Below are 19789 nucleotides of genomic sequence, written 5' to 3'. Positions count from 1 at the left end.
CAACGGAACACCCAACATTTTGCTGGAAACCTCTAACTCCCAAAACACCAGAGAAGGCGGGAATGGATAGGTTTCGTGGGGGTATCGGGAAGGTACAGGTGAATGCTTCACACGCCCATACCCGAGGGGAGCTACCCCCACAAGGCTGCCCTGAGGTCTTGCTTTGGGGCTGCTGAGGGCGACGAGCTGGCCCCTAGTCTCTACGAGGGGGAGCATGACTCACCACGTTTTGTTTTTTATCCTCCCTTCTAGAAGGACCGGGGTGGGGCTGGGTGGCCGACGGCCCCTCTACCTGAGTGTGGCGAAGAAGGAATTGCCCGAATTCATAGCATCACCAAATAAGCCAGAAGGCAAACCCGGGGCATCGAGAAGGAAAAATGTCTCTGATTCCCGACAGGTTGAGCCATAAGTGTCTCTCTGTGCTGACTAAAGCAGACATAGACCGGTCAATGGTGCGAGCCGTCTGCTTGGTCGCGCGGAGAGACAGATCCATGGCTCGACGAATCTCAGAGAAAGCCTCTTCGTCGACCGGGGTGCCCGCACTCAGATCCTTCAACAGATCAGCCTGGTATGCCTGTAACACTGCCATAGTGTGCATTGCAGCACCAGCCTGACCTGCTGCCTGATAATCCTTCCCCACAAGTGTGGAGGTGGTCCTGCACGGCTTTGTGGGGAGAGTGGGTCTCTTTAGTGATGATGCCGAGCTAGGTGAGAGATAACAGCAAGTGTCTCTTCTACCGGTGGCATCACTGAATACCCCCATGCCTCGGCACCCACGATAGTCGAATATGTCGACATCGAGGGCACGAAGACACGGGAAGTATAATGTTTCCTCCATGAATGAGAGAGCTCGTCATGGATATCATCAAAGAAAGGAAGGGACTGATATAGCGTTCCCTTCATTTTCACCAGACAGAAATCTGTCTTCTAGTTTGGAGCATTTGGGGGTCTCTTGTTCGTGTGGCCAGTCAAACTATAGCCTGGCCACAGCCCGAGTAACCACCTCGAGTAATTCCTCAGCCGCTTTATTATTGTGCGTGGAATGTTCAGAGGTTAAGCGTCCCCCTCATGAACCCCACAATGAAAGAGTGTGCGCTGGCTCTTGGAAGTAAGCGAGATGAGTGCGAAGCATTTTGACTGTAAACAGATCGCAATGCTCGCACCCGCCCCGCCCCAATGCAAGAGCAGCATGCTCTTCCCCCAAACACACAAAAGCTGTATGTCGACATTGAGGGCACGAAGACACGGGAAGTATAATGTTTCCTCCATGAACGAGAGAGCTCGTCATGGATGTCATCAAAGAAAGGAAGGGACTGATATAGCGTTCCCTTCCTTTTCACCAGACAGAAATCTGTCTTCTAGTTTAGAGCATTTGGGGGTCTCTTGTTTGTGTGGCCAGTCAAACTATAGCCTGGCCACAGCCCGAGTAACCACCTTGAGTAATTCCTCAGCCGCTTTATTATTGTGCATGGAATGTTCAGATGTTCAGCGTCCCCCTCATGAACCCCACAATGAAAGAGTGGGCGCTGGCTCTTGGAAGTAAGCGAGATGAGTGCGAAGCATTTTGACTGTAAACAGATCGCAATGCTTGCACCCGCCCCGCCCCAATGCAAGAGCAGCATGCTCTTCCCCCAAACACAAAAAACAAAACTGGTGTGTGTCCGTTTCAGCCATAGAGCATAAACATGGGAACACACAACGCTTGCCATGTTTATCAGTCATTCTTTTTTCATCTTTTTTTTTATTTTAAAAGAGAAAGAGAAAGGTTTCTGCACACAGCCTAACAATTCTAACTCCTAACAGAGGAAAGTAGAAAGTTCTGACAGTCAAGAAGCACAACACACACAGAATGATCTGAAGACAAAAGATCTGACGAGATAAAAGAATAGAATAAAATGACATTGATTATACTTGATTAATGTATACTTGATAAAAATACACCACATGGTCTCTGGCACCAAGACACCAAAGCAGCAGATCCTTTAAGTCCTGTAAGTTGCGAATGGAACTTCTTCCAATGCTACATGGTCATGTTCTGACACTCACATGCCTATTGTAAGCACTTTTGGCAGGGTCAGCATGGGCACTCTGACTGGGGTGCAGCTATTTGGCCCCATTCACAGCAAGCTGCAATGCACAGTGTGTTCTGATACCTTTCTATCATGGCCAGCATTACGTTTTTCAGCAATTTGTGCTACAGAAGCTCTTCTGTGGGATTGGAACTGACAGGCTAGCCTTCGCTCACCATGCACATCAATGAGCCTTGGGTGCCCATGACCCTGTCGCCGGTTCACCAGTTGTCTTTCCTTGGACCACTTTTGGTAGGTACTAACCACTGCATACTAGGAACACCCCACAAGACCTGCCGTTTTGGAGATGCTCTGACCCAGATGTCTAGCCATTAAAATTTGGACCTTGTCAGAGTTGCTCAGATTCTTATGCTTGCCCATTTATCCTGCTTCCAACACATTAAATTCAAGAAATGGAAGTGCAGCACAGTTTTATTGGGAAGACTAGCAGCTGTACATCATCACATCATTAGCTGGGTAATTCCTAGCCAATAGCATATAAGCCATTGCTTTATAATCTGCTCACAATCTATCACATTGCCGTTTCAGTGTGCTAAACACAGGCAACCACCACTACCACCAGTTGAGCCCTGTCACGCACGGGGCAGGCTCCTCGCCCCTGCCTCCTATCTCCGGCAGAACATGACGGTTCCAGGCACAACTCCCTTGGACCGCCGGACGGGCCCTACGCCAAAGAGAGAGACATTGCTTTCTGTTTTACATTTATCAAATAAATGGCACCTTAAACTTCACTCAAGCCTGCATGTCTTCCCGATAGAACTGACTGTTCACTTGCTGCCTAATATATCCACTCCTTGTCAGGTGCCATTGTAATGAGATAATAAATGTTATTCACTTCACACTTCACCATACACTAATATTTTTTTACGTTTTAAGAAACAAAAATATTGTTTCATAAAATGTAAAAGATTACGCTGAAAACAGACGTGGTATTGAAACACAACTTTGTTACCATGCGCAAACACTCCCAAACATGCCCACTTGCACTTTGCACTGGAAAATCTTTGAAAATTGCACTTCGAATCGGCACTCTCACGGAAACTGAATAAAGCTTGAGCATTCACGAAAATAGAGCCCAAAGACAGTGAAGTTAAACTCATCAAATATACCTACATTTTTGTGTTGTGAGAAAACACAAGTCTGCTTGTTCTGCTCTAAGACACAGCAACACAACATCACATTGCTGTGGTCTTGATGTCGCTGTGTTTTATTCATCGTCTCATATCGATCTACACCATTAAATAGAGCCCAAAGACAGTAAATTCCAAGTCAACAGAACATGAGGTTTAACCATGGCACATAGCTTAATAGCTAACTGTGTTGTGAATTTGCTTCAAAAGCTGACAAGTTACTTAAAATGCAACAATGAACTGGCATTAACAAGTCCCCTCATTGATGGCAAATTCAATTATGTCAAAAGAGTTAGCCAGAGGCATCTGTTTGGATTATATTATCTGTTTGCAGGTGTTTCTGAGTTTGTAAGGACATGAAGAATGCTGTACACAAATAGAAAAGACAAACAACAAATTATGTAACATAACATTAAAAAGGGCAAACTGACTGTTTGCAAAGCATGGAGCTACCAGATGTCTTTGTTCATCAACAGTACACCCCTTAGTTAAAATCCACATCATGTTTTGGAAATTGAATCTGCATGAATACTCAAACATGCAAAATCAAGTCTATGCTCAGCCTCAACCATTATTAAAGACTCCACTACCCTTCAATATATACAGTGACCTCCAAAAGTTTTCAATCACACTATTTAGGTTCACTTTTTCCAAGTAAAAACAAATCAGAAGCTCTTCAGATTTCCTCTTTTACTTTTTCTGACTTCTGTCAGCTTTGAAACCAGCACTGTGATTGTCAAGATCAAGATCAAGAATGTGTTGATCATAAAGTGAAGGAGAATTCCAAACAAGAGAATAACAAAGACAAGGAGAAATAGAGAAAGGACATTAGACATCTAAACTTAACATGAGTTTAGAAATTCCTACTGCGTGTGCACACACTCACAATCATATGGGTGTGCTAGAGAGAGTTTGTGTGTGTATTTCGACAACATGAGGATAAACCTCTCTCACCCTCTAGTGAGAGGACATAAAAGTCCCTCTGTGTTCACTGTTCTGGGGTTGAGAACTGACTCCCTCTGTGCACCTCTTCACCCCACCCATCCCTAGAGCCCATACACATTATTATATCTCTCCCTCGCTTATCTGACCTCTCAACATGACCCAAAACCTTATTTACCATGTTTGTATTCCCCATCTCATCCCCATAGTTGATAAGGCTGGATGGCCACTCGGCCAGTCCAGAATGAAATCTAGTTTATTTGAGTAAGGACTGATGATTTTAGGTGGTAGTGCAATATTTTAGAATGGCCAACTGTTTTCTGATTCCTCACACTTGCTATGGTGACCCAAAAACCAAAACAGAGAGATGAAGTTATGTCTTAACCACCTTTAGTATATCATACCTCCAAGCCCAGGCCAAGAATACTATACTAAATTCAAATGACTTCTCAACAGCCAGGAAACTGCCGTTTTAATAAATAACCCACGCATGTAGTGACTTAGCCTATAAGATATGTGTGTCATATATTTTACAATGTTTTAATTCTCCATTTACAAAAATAAATAAAAAATACGGTGGACTGTGCAGCAATGAGATCGTATAACAAGGGGATACACATAAGCCCTTGCTCTTGAGTAATTTAATTATGCATGCTCAGGCAATGTATATGGTCTAGTTGTTATAACAGCTATTTCATGATCATGTTCACGTGAAAACACTGTAAGGGACTGTAATAACTGCTGTTAAAGAACTAAAACTCTCTCTAGAATGTTAGTTTGAAGTTAACATGAATTACAGATGCTAACACTTTAGAATAGAAACTTCGGTAGTTTAACACTTTTGGTAGAACAGAAAAAAGAAAGCTTTTGCTGTCATTCATGATGTATTTGTTTAAGTTGGGCATCTTCTTTATTTTGTTTCCCAATTGAATGCGTGACAAGTCGTGCCAGATTTGTAGGTAGGAGCTTCCCAGGTTCACTTGAAGGCAGCATAATACACCCAACGCATCAATATACAACTGACAACTTTACACAAAATGCGTTGAACTATGGTAAACAGAAAGGGACAAAAGATATATATTTTTTTATTATCACGTTTTAAAGTACATATAGTGTTAAAAGCACGTCAAAGGTAAGTGGGACCTTTTAGTTTTAGTGATTTTTATAAAGATGTACTAATATTTTATTTATTTAAGATATTATTATAAAGTGTATTCAATTCTGATATGCTATCAAAGGACGGCCCCATACATATCCACAGAGGCTAAGTCCGAATATCCCCTAGAAGTACCCCTGATTGTGATCTAGCCTTACTGAATGTATAGTAGCCTAAATATAGAACATGTAGCACATATGTTTCTTAGTTGATAGGAAGATTTGTGCCTACGGTCTCCCTTACCTTATTGGAGAAATTGCTTGTAGTTGCACTGCACCTTTACGCAAGCATTTTTTTTTTTTTAAAGTGTATGGGTTTAATAGGGGATAATATAAAGTAGCCTAATCAGTTATTGGCTATACTCCATATAACAGTTTGTTTTAAGTAGAAAATATGTTCATCTTCATAATACGTTCTCTGAGTTGTATTTGTCTCTGCGTTAGTGCAAATTGAGTGATGTTTATGGCAGTGGTGAAGTGCTCTTGTCTTCTGGGATACTCTGCGTGTCTAACTTTAAAATGAATGATTTCATCACCTCTACAAAGGGAGATACAAATGACAAAAGAGACATAATCATAATATTGTCTTCAACAATCTAATCTGGACTCAGACACGTGCCTGGCGGATTGTACAAGGTGAAAATATGACTGGTTAAATTTATGTTTAAGTGACAATACATTTATTAGCCTGACAAAGTGGTGTTGTTGTCGTATTACAATATGCAAGTTAAGGCTGTGTGGCCCACGGCGATGCGTCTGGGGAAATACCTGTGGGAGATTGAGGAAGCATCACTGTGGGTACTATCTAGCGTTAGCTTTAAATTGTCTCAACATAGAACAACACTGCACCCTCTTGGACATTGAGTGCTTTTTCATATATGAATGCATTAAGCCCACAGAACAAACAATGGTTGCCTTTTTTTTTTTTTGTCTGATTTATTTAGTTGTGATATTTGGTACTTTCTTTTTTATGCAGTTATGTTTCACTTATAGTTACGATAAATCTGCTCATGTTTTAGTTTTAAATGTTTTAAATGGAAAACAAACAAAAGTTACATTTCCTTACATTTTTACACAGTATCCCTTTAAAAAGAAAAAGAAGAAAAAAGAAACAGTTACAACCATTGTAGAAGTATATAATTTGATTTTGCAGTATATTATTTGATCAGATGACAGCTGCATCTATATTCAACTATAAAGTTATTTTGAAGTCAAATTATAATGAAACAAATTATTATCTACAGATAATACACAAATTTGCAATTAAAATGAAACTAGTCTAATTAATTCATACAGCTTTATAAACTTCACAACCATTCTGTTTCTCTATGTTACACAGGGTTCGGGTACTTGACAAATACATTTCTATGACTTTTCCAGCCGTTCGTGATATTGGATAAGGATTTGTTCTTTTTTTTTTCTTTAGCTCTTGCCAATAAAATATTTCAGATTTGAGCATAACTAAAAAAATGATATTCAATATAGAAATCACCATTACTTTTCCACTACTTTTTAAATATCAAATAAATTAAAAATGAGCCAAAATATACATACAATATTAAACAAACCAGAAGCATTAAATAAAAAAGAAAATCCTACATGGTTTTTACAATATCACTTTCTTGTTCTCATCTCAGGCAAAAGTAACCTGATAATAACATCTTTCAGCTACAACACAAACAGCTAAGACCAACAGGAGGTTTCCAGCTTAGCCTGAATCTACCGGTAATCACTATTTATTTTTTCATACTGTTTTACATGGTATTGTCATAGGTGGGTGTAGAGTACTGCGGTGCCTGCTGGCCCTGCATTGCCCCTGCAGTGGCACCCAGAGCTGCCTGTTGAGCTGCCTGCTGAACGTGAGGGTTTTTCCAGGTACCAGACACCCACTCCTCCTGGGCTTTACTCATACTGCCCCCACTGCCTCGGTAAAAATTATGAACCTGCCATAAACAATAACAGTACATTTCTATTTAAATATGTATATGATAAACAGTATTAGAGAAAGTGTATATCTTAGGTCCTGTAACTGGTAACTTTTTTAAACGTATTTACTTATTTATTTATTTTATTATTCATTTGAACCCTTTAAGCGCTTGTGGGCCTGATAGGTATTGTTTGAAAGCTTAGAAGCTCTACTTTCCAATGCATGTGGGCATTATGACCAAAACTGAAAAAGTGCTTTGAAATTAGCATTTTTAAAATGTATTAAAAATAATAGCACTGTTCATATTATTGCAATCAGTAAAAACATCAAACTCATCAAATAGCCAGCGGTGTATAGTAACGAAGTGCAAATACTTCAGTAATGTACTCAAGTACAGTTTTTCCAAATTTTTACTTTACATGAGTATACATTTTTCTTTGGACTTTTACTTCTCTACATTTTGAAGAGAAAATTGATACTTTTACACCAATACATTTCTCCAGACCCTTTCATTATTTTTGCGACATGATAACACCCCCAAAAATAACAGATGTACTTGCAAAAATGCATGCAGATCCGCGATAGTGATGTGTGATTCGTTGAAAGAATCACTTGAGTCGAACAAAAAGATAAAAAAAAATGGCCTGAATAATTTGTTATCTATTTAAGAATCATGAATCTGAATTAAAATCACAAGCAAAGAGCACACCAGATTACGTGTTCCGTCGTCTGTCTCCTCTGGGGAAGACAAGGAACTTCTCGTGTAAGATTAAATTGTTTTTTTGACTAATTAATTTTATAAGTTTAGGCTTAAACATTATGAAAGCTGTGAAATGAATCTATGTGCGATCAGTCTCCTGCCTTTCCAGGAGACCTGTTCATATACAAGTCAATCACATGCGTTCATATTTTACATTTAACCAAGGTATGATGTGTGTGAATAATTACCAGCGCTCATGAAAATGTCCAACAATATTTATTTGTATATTTTATGAAGATGGGTGAATGGTCTTAGCCTAAGCAAAACTAGTTTTCTGGTGGTTGCTAAGGTGTTATATTTGCTTTGTAGCATATTTATGCTACAGTATGTGCTTACTAGTGTTTTAAGGATGGTTGGTAGAGCATACTATGCAGTTGTCAAGGTGATCTGCTGTGTGTTTTAGCGCATTGCTACAGTATGTGGTTGCCATGTTGTTAATATGCTGTGCAAAGTTGTTTTCTCTGTTTTTAGTCCATTGCTATACAGTTGCCAGGGTGTTCTGGGTGGTTGCTTATTGGCTGAAATGAAAAGAGCCCACCCCACAAGTCTCTGTTCTGGTCACTAATATGACTCAACTCTCTGCTTCAGTGTTCCAATCATTATAGGCTGTGGTGTTCATTTACACTCATCCCATAAATATGATACTTCTGATGTGACTTGAAAGTGCCATTAAAGGGATAGTTCGTTTAAAAATGAAAATACTCTCATAATTTTCTCACCCTCATTCAATCCTAGATGTGTGACTTTCACTTTTTTCTGCAGAACACAAACAATAAACGATTTTCAGAAGAATATTGCTGTTATGTAGGTCAATTCAATTTAAGTGAATAGTGGCCAGATCTTTGAAGTTCCAAAAAGCACATAAATGCAGCATAAGAGTAATCCATAAGACTCCAGTTGTTTCAGCAATGTATTCTGAATGGATCAATTTGGTTTTGGGTGAGAATAGACCAAAATATTACTATTCTTTGAACTATAAATCTTGATATTAGCAGTCTCTTTGGTGATCAGGATATCAAGCTCGATTACCCTCCCTATAGCGCCACCTAGTGCTCTGTGCATGCAAAGTGAAATCGAGCTTGAAATCATGATTGTGCCTAGAGATTGCAATGGCAAGATATACAGTGAAAATAAGTTACAATTTGGTTTGTTCTCACCAAAGACCGACTGAATCACTTCATAGGACATGGATTTAACCACTGTAGCAGTATGCATAACTTTATGCTCCTTTAATGTGCTATTTGTAGCTTGAAATGTTTGGCCACCATTCACTTGCATTGAATTGACCTATAGAGCTGAAATATTCTTCTAAAATCATTGTGTTCTGAAGATGCAAGAAAGTCATTCACATCTGTGACGGCATGAGTGTAGGTAAATGGCAAGCACCACCAATCAAATAAGTTGCCATGGGTTTAATTAACAGTTCCATAATTTATGCAATTTATTTGTACCTTTAATACATATGTCAATTTAAAATCAGTTACTTTAATACTTTTACTTTAGTCATTTTCTCATGAATGTATCTTTAATTTACTCAAGTATGACAAATGGATACTTTATACAACACTGCAAATAGCCATGTGTCAAATGTTGTTGGAAAGCTCTCAAAGAATAGAATATAGATTACAACCAGCCTATTTGTTTTACTCACAAAATATAGCAAGTATATTTATATGCTTAAGTATATGCCCTTGACAAATATGTTATTGTTGCTTATATGGTACGTTTTCGCTTATAACTTCACAAAAAATAAACGGAACATAACATATCACATACCATTACTTAGAGATGATTAAAAATGAGCCCTCACACAAGGTAATCGGATGCATAGATCATTAGATAATCCACAGGAAGCACAATTTTACATATGGCCACCAGGAGAGGGTGCCAAGTAAATGACACAGACTCGATGCAGACTCATGAGTTAAAAGGCACTCATTCTGTGAAATCTCATTACAAAAATCATGTCTGCATGCTATGCAAATCATTAGTCATTGTTGTGTTTGCATGTGTAATTAGTTCTTATGTACAATTATTATGTTAGATTTGTTTGGAGAGGCTTTTGGACACATGCAGACATTTTTGTTCACTATGACAAATATTTTTTGTAATCCTATTACGTTTGATTGCTTCATCGAATCAACCAATTGTTTTTCTCAGAACAATTGACATCATTGGGAACAAAAAGAAAAAGCATTTTTTCCGAGCCACCTTATTTAACACCCAGAGATATATATATAAGGTCAAATCAGAAAAATTAGGATAATAAATTTGCAAGTTTTTCAGCTGTTTCTTAGGCTGAGAGTCTCAGAATGTATCATAATCTATATCATTAAAACATTTGAAAAGTTTTTTTTCGTAGTTTTTTGTCGAGTAATTGGCCTTTAACTGTGGGTATGCCACTGAAACAGGAAATCTTTTAAAACACCCTCATAGAATTGGGGCCTGGGTACCACCCCTGGAGTCGCAAGTTCGAGTCAAAAGGGATAACTTTAGACATGGTCACGATTAGTATTTCTCGGTCTCAATGGGCCGCATGGTAAGTTGTGCGTGGATCGCGGAGAATAGCATGAGCCTCCACATGCTGTGAGTCTCTGCAGTGTCATGCACAGAGAGCCACGTGATAAGATGCACGAGTTGACTGTCAGAAGCGGAGGCAACTGAAACTTCTCTTCCGCCACCCGGATTGAGGTGAGTAACCACGCCACCATGAGGACCTAATAAGTAGTGTGAATTGGGCATTCCACAATCAGCAAAATGTTATTTCAAATTTTTTAGATGCAATATAGTGAGGACACTGCTTAAACTGTATGAGATTGAATGTCAACTACCCATTTATATGTATAAGATTTATAGGTATTACAAATAAGTAAATAATAGCCATTTATTTTCAAAACAAAACATGGATCAAATTGCACTTAAAGGCTAGATTTATCTGTCACATTTTGATTGTTTCAAATATGCACAATTCCTAAGACAAACTCAATAATCATGTCAGCCATTTCTATTCTTCCAAGAGTTTACGTTTTTCAGGTACAAACTATTTAGGTAAATAACTTCCTAAAGGCTGTTATTTACTCTCCAACTAATTAACAACCACTACATGCTCCAGCATCACATTTGACACATCACAGGACAAACCAGCCCCAAGTCTTCTATATACACATGTCAGCCAAACGAGCTGTAACTACTGGCAGACAGACCGACTGCACAAGCAATGAGGCAAATAGAGGCCTGTCCTGTTTAATAGATGTGCACATATGGATCAGTGAGGGACTTGTACCTTAGTTAGGGCGATAAATGAAATGGCAGCGACTGCGGTGAACATGATCGTGGGGATTAGCATAAGGATGGAAGCAAAGATACTCGTGCTAAAGAAGGAGATGGTGCCTAACCAGCCGCTGAAACAGGAGAGAGGTGACATGATTACACATAATATACACACACTTACAATACAATATTTTTGGACTAATAGGCATAGATGTATGTGAGTTTCCGGGACAGAAAAAAATGATATTGCATACTTCAATTATTATCATATCATATAAACTAGAATTAGATTAATTTTGAATAGATTTAGGTCAGAAAATTATGCGTTGTTGACATTTTATAAATGTACTTTGAAATTGCATGCTCTTACCAAACGCCCCATCCTGGGATGCCAATGGCCTGAATTATTGAAATGAAAAATTGTGCCATGAAGACAAAGAAGAACGCCATGAAATAGAATGAGCTGTCAGTCCTGAGCACATGGAAGAAATACGTTAAATGTGTTTAAAAATAAATGTATCGTAATGATAATAATAATAATAGCGAATTGTAAGATTTCACTGGCCCTAAGTACATTTTGCAACTCTCTAAACGATGTCTAAACAAATATTATATATACAAACACATTTTTAAGAAAATATATGCAATTTATATATTCTTATTATAAATAAGTATAAAGATCTATTTTTTAAATAATTATAAAAATTATAAATAAATAAAAAGTTGAAGACTTGTATGCACTGGCCCTAAAAACACATTGCAGCTATTAACAATGAAATATTAACAAGATTTTTGGACTTTTGGTAAATATGTATAAAAACTATTTATATAATAATAATAATAATGAAAAAAGTTTGACTTAAATACATTTTTCAACTATTAAATAGTTAAACAAGAAAATCTCTAAAATATTTATTCATAAATATTACATATTGTTATAGATACAAATAAAAAATATGCTTACAATGTCAAATTTGTGTATAGTACAATATTCATTTAAGAATTGCATGACCTCTAAATTCATGTTCTACTGAATATCCACAACTAGCAGAGGAGTGCTCACTTGAAGGCATTGTAAATGGGTCGGAACCAGCACACATAGGAACATGGGGTGAAGAGAATAACCCATATGATTGACATGCCAAAGTTAGTCACTCCTCCACCACCAAACATCCAAGCCATACAGCCGAAGAAATTCACCAGCAGGGTGACACCATACACTGAAAAAGAGAAATGGATTAAGCTTTTTTTATTTTGGAAATATTGCACAGAAGCAATTCTTAGCTACCCTTCTTTTCCAAAGAGTGTACAACATAATAACGCTCTGCCTTTGCACGGTTGTACCAGTTCAGAAAGAGAGAGAGAGAGAGAGAGAGAGAGAGAGAGAGAGTTCTTAGGCATTTGCAAGAAAATGCAGCTGTCAACAAAAAGAGTAAATGCTTCACCAAGCAATGTAACCTAAGGACCCTCATGTGTGCTGCATCTGCACAAAGGTTATGAATATGGGCTGCCATACAAGCTGACATATTTACTGAGCAGACTAAGCCATAGTACATTACCCAAAGAAAATAAGGCGTTGACAGAACACAAGAAAGTATAACACACAATAACAACATGCCGTTTCCTCACTTAAACCACATGCAGAAAAAAGTTATCCATTCCATGCCATGAGAAATATTTTGAATAATTCCAAGAAATGTTTCATATAAAAATAAAATAAATAATAATATAAAAAAATAAGAATAAGAATTGCATGCACTCAAGTGCAAAACACATATATAAAGAATACCTTTTGAAGAATCAGCTACAGGGAGTGTCTATAGCAAGAGATGACAATAAGTCATATATAAACACACTGTTGTACTGAAACAAAGCATTGTCCTATGCAAGAGCTTCTCTGTATTTAACTAGGCATAGTGTTTAGACATAAAAAAAACTTACAGGACTAATGTGCCCATACAAATTTTGAAAATGTATCTATTTTTCTAACTTATAATAAATTACACAAAACACAACCTGTACATCTCAAAGATCACTGTGTCTAATATGTGTCACCTGCAAACCAGACCAAAATATTATTTTTGGTTTGAATTGTTTTCCATAATAGGCAACTCACAGATCCACAAGTAGTATAGCCTCTTGCACGTGGTTCGGTGCTGGTCAGGTATCTCCTCAAAGTCCTGGTAGAAGCATGGCTTCAGAGGAATAAAGCTAGGCAGAGGAGGAAAGTTGTTGTCTACAGGACAAATGAACAACAAAATTTAGCAATATAATCTGCAATCTGCGCAAAATACTGTGGTTGTTTCACAACTAGAACAAGTGTTTGGAGGTTCTTACCAGCCATTGGGATAATGTTGGTAGTTTAAGGCTTCTTTTGCTTCAGAGTTATCTCCAAGTGAAGAACATACACTGTAGAAGGCGTTTTGTCAGGTAACCTAAAACAATGTGCCGTATGTAGCAACATCTCAATTAACTGGTTAGATTCAAGTCAAAATAATTATTTCATTTAGCTGAATCAGCCTGAAGACATTAGGTTACACCAACAAAAAGTAATTTTAAAGTGTCAGACCAATTAGAAATAGTTTCTTAAGGTACCAACCGCAAATGTTATACTCTTCTGACAAAAAAGTGTAGATAAGGAGCAAATACAGTTAGTTAACATTTTGGCAAAGGATAAAATGGTGTTATCATTCAAAATATACACTTTTAAGAATAATTGTACACTCAATTTCTTAAAAAGATTTATGCATTTTAATTTCATAACAAAATTCCATTAAAAATTTATATAAATATAAAAATAAAAGTAATATTTGATAAAAGTAAATAAAAAACTAAATAATTTAAGTTTTATTAATTAAAATGTATTAATAATTACACTATTTAATTTTAAAAAAAATTGTTATGAAACTGAAAAAAATAATAGGCTAACATATTTTTGATTGTTATAGTTATTACAAGTAACTACAAAGTTGCAGCTACAATTTCTAACTTCAAAAATTATTACTCATTAAGTACATGACGTTTATTACACCGTATAGCCTAATAATTACTACTGTGTACATACATGGTTACATGGGCACTGTAATGTAAACTTTGGCCAAATATAGGCTATTTGAAAAGGCTTTTAAAACTTAATGTTCAACATAAAGTCAGGAATCAGCTCTCAATCATGTTCTGAGGACAACTGATCCATACATCCCTGAAACTTGGTCAAACATTGAAGTTCAGACCTGTATCATGTTTTGGATGAAAGAGGAAAGACCGAATCTAACTACTGACTGTCGTCCAAATGTTAGGATATTGCTTGAGAGGACGTGTTTATGTATCAACTAAGGCTTCTGGCTGGGAAATGTGTTAAGAACTCTTGGCTTAAGAAACAGGAGCTTTTCAAGGATCATAGGTCTGGGTATTTTCTACTATGACACATTAACATACTGCTCGACGCTGCACCTAACATTTTCTCAGGACAATGAAACAATGTGCAGCCGTAACGGTACAAGTGTTTGTTTGTCGGCCATTTAGTGTTAGAATTGAGTAAATAAAATTAATCTATCATGTCAGCTCGATCTAAGCCATGCGGCCTGGTATTAACAGAGACTTTGAATGGATATAAAAATAATCGCCTTACCTTCTCCTTCACACCATGCGCCACTCTAAAATATCATGGCTTCTAGTGCATGCTCAAGCACATATTCCGGTTAGGAGTTGACAATATAAAACACAATTCACAACTAAAGTACGCAGGGAAGCAGATCTGTTTCTTAAGATTGCTAGTTGCAATCTTCTTTCTTGATGTATAGCTGTCATTCCCCGCCTTTCCAGACACATCCGTAACTGGAAGTACGAAGTTTATCCAATCGGAGAGACGCCTTGCTTTATTGACACGCCCTCTTTCGCCTTCAAGGCCAATCATCGCTTTGGAACGCGGTTGCTCTTCGTGGTGCTGAAGTTGTTGTTTGGTGGATGTGTTAAGAGGACAGAAACCTTTGACCTCCTATCTAAACTGTCGATCATGATTATCATTTGTGAATATAAGATTTTTTTAATAATAAAATATAATAATAATTAATTGTTAGTTGTAATTCTGAGTCGTTTTTTTCTACATATGTGTCAGAAAAAAAAAACGTGTTAAAACATTTTAAGCAACTATTGCTAAATATTTTGGCATCCTTTATTTCAAACAGAATAAGTCTACAAATCGAGAGAATTCAACAAAGCAGTAACTTTCCCAAAAGACAAACAGCATGATGTATAATAATAATTCAGGCCTAATAATCATAAAGGTTGAAATTTCTAGGATCACAATTAGGGATTTAAATGTTGTATTGCAGAATTTTACACAACATATATTCAGTTGGTTATACTAAACAAAGTATATTTTTCTCATGATCTTGACATTTTTTAATCTAAATAATTTTGCTTAAATGTTTCAAATTATTTTAGTAGACAAACAGGAATTTCTCTACAGAACTAAAATTCTAATTAAATTACAAAAATATAATAATTAAATATTTAAATAGATGAGTTGAACCGAATAGTGAACTCCTTCAGTGCTCCTTCAAAGCATATCAGGTAGCACATCGTAAAGTTTATTTATTAAATTATTTAGAAAATAAAATCGTCTTGTTTAAATGAGAATCTGTACGGATGCCCTGAACCACAATTTGGGGGAAAAAAATTACGGTGAAAAAAAAAATAGTCTCTCGGTTCCTTCCTGAGGTCTTACATTTTTTTCTCTGTTCCTAATTTTTTTTTTTTTTCTCTTCACAAATTTTTTTTTCACTCTTCAAAATAAAAAATTGTTTTTCTCTCTTCAAAAAAAAATGCATGCGATACCAACCTTGGCCACCAGGTGACACTATCAGTAAACATGTAATCTTCTCTGTTGCTATATAGTTGAATAATATATGTATTTTTTATTTAAGGGTTTGCAAACCTTAATCAAGACAAAATCAGGTTACATATGTTTGATATGGCATCCATTGTCATGTAACAACTGGAGTTAATTTTTTGTTTGAAATTGTTGTAAGGGGTGAGTAATCACCTATAGTAATTTCAAACAAACAAATAACTCCAGGTGTTACATAGGACAACGATGCATATAGGCTGCAATGTGTTTATAAATGATGTGCGTTGTGCTTATAATTGTTAAAGGAATTGTTATTTTAATATTTGGATATTTGTAACTCTTTACTTCTGCAGTAGACAGTGTGTTTCAAAAGCATAGACAACGTGTTATATTAAAATATATTATTATAATTAAATTCCACCATGAAAGTCTGCACATGACATCCTCGTTCAGTCACAAGGATTTAATTTATAAATTAAATTCGTTTAGAAATTAGATTACTTACAACACCATTAACATTACCAGATGTAACCCTTCAAAAGGACAGACATAATAATAATTTCCCCATGTTTCTTGTTTTCCTCAATACATTTCTTCGCTTCCAACATGTAACACTGATCAAATGGCATACAAGTGTTTAGAAAGACCAATAATTTCAAACAAAAAAATGACTCCAGTTGTTACATGACAAAGAATGCTATTTCAAACATATGTAACCTGATGTTGTTTTGATTAAGGTTTGCAAACCCTTAAATAAATAATAAATGTATTATTCAACTATATAGCTATAGAGAAAGCATAAAAGGCATACGAGTACATGTTTACTGATAGTGGCACCTGGTGGCCAAGGTTGGTACCGCATGCATTTTTCTGAAGAGAGAAAAAACAATTTAAGAGAGAAAAAAACATTTTAGCACGAGAGAAAAAATAAGGAAGGAACCGAGAAACAGTTTTATTTTCACGGTAATTTCTTTTTCCTCCTTGAGGTTCATGGCTTCCGAAAATCTGTCTAGAACGAGAATCTAAAATGTTTTTTTATTTTTTTATTTTGCTATTATATAATTTGACCACTAAGGGGCAGAGTTTCTATACATGTTGTCAGCTACTTTTCAGCTTCATATCGCTCATGATTTGAATGTAAAACTGAGTCTTTTTGCTAAGCACTTTAATTCGATTTATTGTGAATTCGAACTCGAATACTATAAATTCACTCATATCCTTAAGATAACTTATTTATTAACCTAAAAACACATCTGAAAGATACAGAGAGAAACAAGGCATTTCAGTTATTTATTTCAAATTATTGGTTTACTTCTTGCTTACTATTTGATTTTAAGTAAAGTATTATATTTATTAATATATATATATATATATATATATATATATATATATATATATATATATATATATATATATATATATATATATATATATATATTAGCAGTATAAAATGCATTACTTGAGAAAACACTCTTGGGTGGAGATTATTAAATGACATTGGAACTGAACGCCATCATTTGGGATAAGTCTTGTGCGCGCGCTCATCCGTTTGTTCAGTTATATAGCGCGAGTCTGTCAGAGCATGGTATGTCAGTCACGGTCCACAACTGAACTCAAGAGAGAACGCGGTTGACAATTAGTCCTTAGTTCTAGTGCAACAAACCTCACTTCTAAAACTCTTTGTTCGTGTTTACATTGCATTCAGAACTGGAAATTAACCAGTCGTCGTGAGGAATGAGGGAAAAGTGAAATAATCACTTTTCAAAATGATGCGAGGATATAGACCGGTGAGTACATTTTCATTGCATTTCCACTGTTTAAATATAGTGTTCTACTAAACAGTTTTTGCAAATTGCCAATATTTTGCATATTTTGTCGTACATTGCAGAATAGTTTGAACTTAGCTTGGTTTTTCAGAATGCTTTATGAACATTTATGTACATTGCGAAATAAGGTATAATTGTATTTTTTAACATTTGAATGAAAATACATAGGCTATATCAAAGTAGTTTTAATTCCTTCCGCGACAGATTGTTGTTCTAATCATGTAATCTCAATGTCCAAGCTAAGGGATAAGCCTAAATAGACTTTCACAAAGACCCCTGAAGCTTTGAATAATTTTTTTTTGAATTACCATATATAATGCATTGCATGATGCATTTAAATTCTCAACTTAAACACTCAAACTGTTAAGATTCCCATCTTGAGAACAAACTAAACAAACTGATATACTGCATTCATTTACTGTAGAGTCCCATGATTGGTTGCTATCTATATTATAGTGCTTTACTCAGAATCTAAAAACGTCATGTCTCTCTCTCTCTCTCTCTCTCTCTCTCTCTCTCTCTCTCTCTCTCTCTCTCTCTCTCTCTCTCTCACTCTCTCTCTCTCTCTCTCACTCTTGTCTCTTTAGACTCCCATCTCCAACACTACTCTGTCATTCTGTGGCACTGATAACTCCTCAGCGTATAAGGTTGATAATGGCCTTCTTAATAATGGCTGCTTTTTGGATGCACTAGGTGTTGTCCCTCATGTTTTTCTACTTTTCAGCACCTTTCCTATCCTCTTTATTGGTGAGATGCTTTCTTATCTCACATTTTGTTATGAGGGCTTTTTTCATGCAGTCCTGTAACATTTAATTACATGGAATAAGAGGCATTAACAAAATGAAAAAGTGTAATTCAATTAGTTTTGTTGTGTAGGCTGGGGGAGTCAGAGCTCAAAGGTTCACATTCACCACAGCACGTGGCTTCACTTCCCGGGCCATGAGATTCGCTGGCTACTAACCACTGTTCTACTCTTTGTGCTGGTGTGTGAGATTGCTGAGGGAATCGTCTCAGATGGGTGAGAACTACAACTAAACGATTGCCTCACTTCAGTGAATATTAACTTATTTGTGTAGTATAATATATATATATATACACACAAACACATACTCACATAACCAGTCAAATGTTTTGAAACACTTGAATGAAATGTTTCTCATGATCTTAAAAATCTTTTGAACTTAAGGCGTATGCTTAAATGTTTGCAATTTGTTATGGAGACAAAAATATAATTGTGCCACCATATTAATTTATTTCATTATAAAACTAAAATTTAATAAATAAAAAAAAGTTTTTGAAATTGATGACTTGGACCAAATAATAAAGAAAAGCAGCCAATAAGTGCTCAATATAGATGGGAACTCCTTCAATACTGTTTAAAATCATCCCAGGATGATACCCCAAGAAGTTGGTTGAGGAAATGTCAAGAGTTCATATCTGCAAATTCTAGGCAAAGGGTGAGTACTTTGAAGAAGCTAAAATATAAAAGAATTTAGATTTATTTTAGATTTTTAGTCACAAAATAATTCCCATAGTTCCATTTATGTTATTCCATAGTTTTGATGACTTTACTATTATTGGGTATTACTTTAGAAAAGTAAAAAATAGAAGCATTTTCAGTGTTATTAGACTTTTGGAACCCATAATATAAATACAGTGTATATACAGAATATATATAATACAGGTAACACTTCACAATAAGGTTCCATATGTAAACATTAGATAACAACATTAGTTAACATGAACTAACAATGAACAAAACTTTTACAGCATTTATTAATGTTGGTTAAATGTTCGTTTAAACATATACTGATACATTTTTTAAATCAAATGTTTTATT

The 19789-nt window shown here is 36.1% G+C and overlaps 2 protein-coding genes across 2 annotated transcripts in view; one reads left to right on the top strand and one right to left on the bottom strand.

Annotated features, from left to right (window-relative positions):
• Positions 1–6328: 6328 nt before the first annotated feature.
• LOC127661822 (secretory carrier-associated membrane protein 5-like) lies at positions 6329–15088 on the bottom strand. The gene is made up of 7 exons (XM_052152738.1): positions 14903–15088; positions 13612–13709; positions 13391–13510; positions 12338–12494; positions 11645–11746; positions 11288–11405; positions 6329–7260 (listed from the first exon to the last, which is right to left on the bottom strand). Exons 2-7 carry the CDS (start codon positions 13616–13618, stop codon positions 7072–7074), a joined length of 693 nt encoding a protein of 230 aa, XP_052008698.1. The 5' UTR covers positions 13619–13709; positions 14903–15088; the 3' UTR covers positions 6329–7071.
• Positions 14849–19789, top strand: part of abcc8b (ATP-binding cassette, sub-family C (CFTR/MRP), member 8b) — a 37068-nt gene continuing 32127 nt past the window's right edge. The window contains exons 1-4 of the mRNA XM_052151925.1: positions 14849–14858; positions 15075–15214; positions 18537–18696; positions 18826–18967. Of these exons, the coding sequence (XP_052007885.1) occupies positions 14849–14858; positions 15075–15214; positions 18537–18696; positions 18826–18967 (452 nt within the window). The remainder of the gene's footprint in view (positions 14859–15074; positions 15215–18536; positions 18697–18825; positions 18968–19789) is intronic.

Source organism: Xyrauchen texanus, chromosome 21, assembly GCF_025860055.1.
Source record: "Xyrauchen texanus isolate HMW12.3.18 chromosome 21, RBS_HiC_50CHRs, whole genome shotgun sequence".
Taxonomy (NCBI): Eukaryota; Metazoa; Chordata; class Actinopteri; order Cypriniformes; family Catostomidae; genus Xyrauchen; species Xyrauchen texanus.
Note: the sequence above shows the minus strand (reverse complement) of the source record. Positions and strands in the feature narration are given on the sequence as shown.

Excerpts from the sequence above, each read along its gene's own strand:
- LOC127661822 (XM_052152738.1), bottom strand. Across the intron at positions 11,406-11,644 it reads ATCCCAGGATGGGGCGTTTG|CGGCTGGTTAGGCACCATCT; the intron begins GTAAGAGCATGC and ends CTCCTGTTTCAG. Across the intron at positions 7,261-11,287 it reads CATTTATCGCCCTAACTAAG|GTTCATAATTTTTACCGAGG; the intron begins GTACAAGTCCCT and ends TGTTTATGGCAG.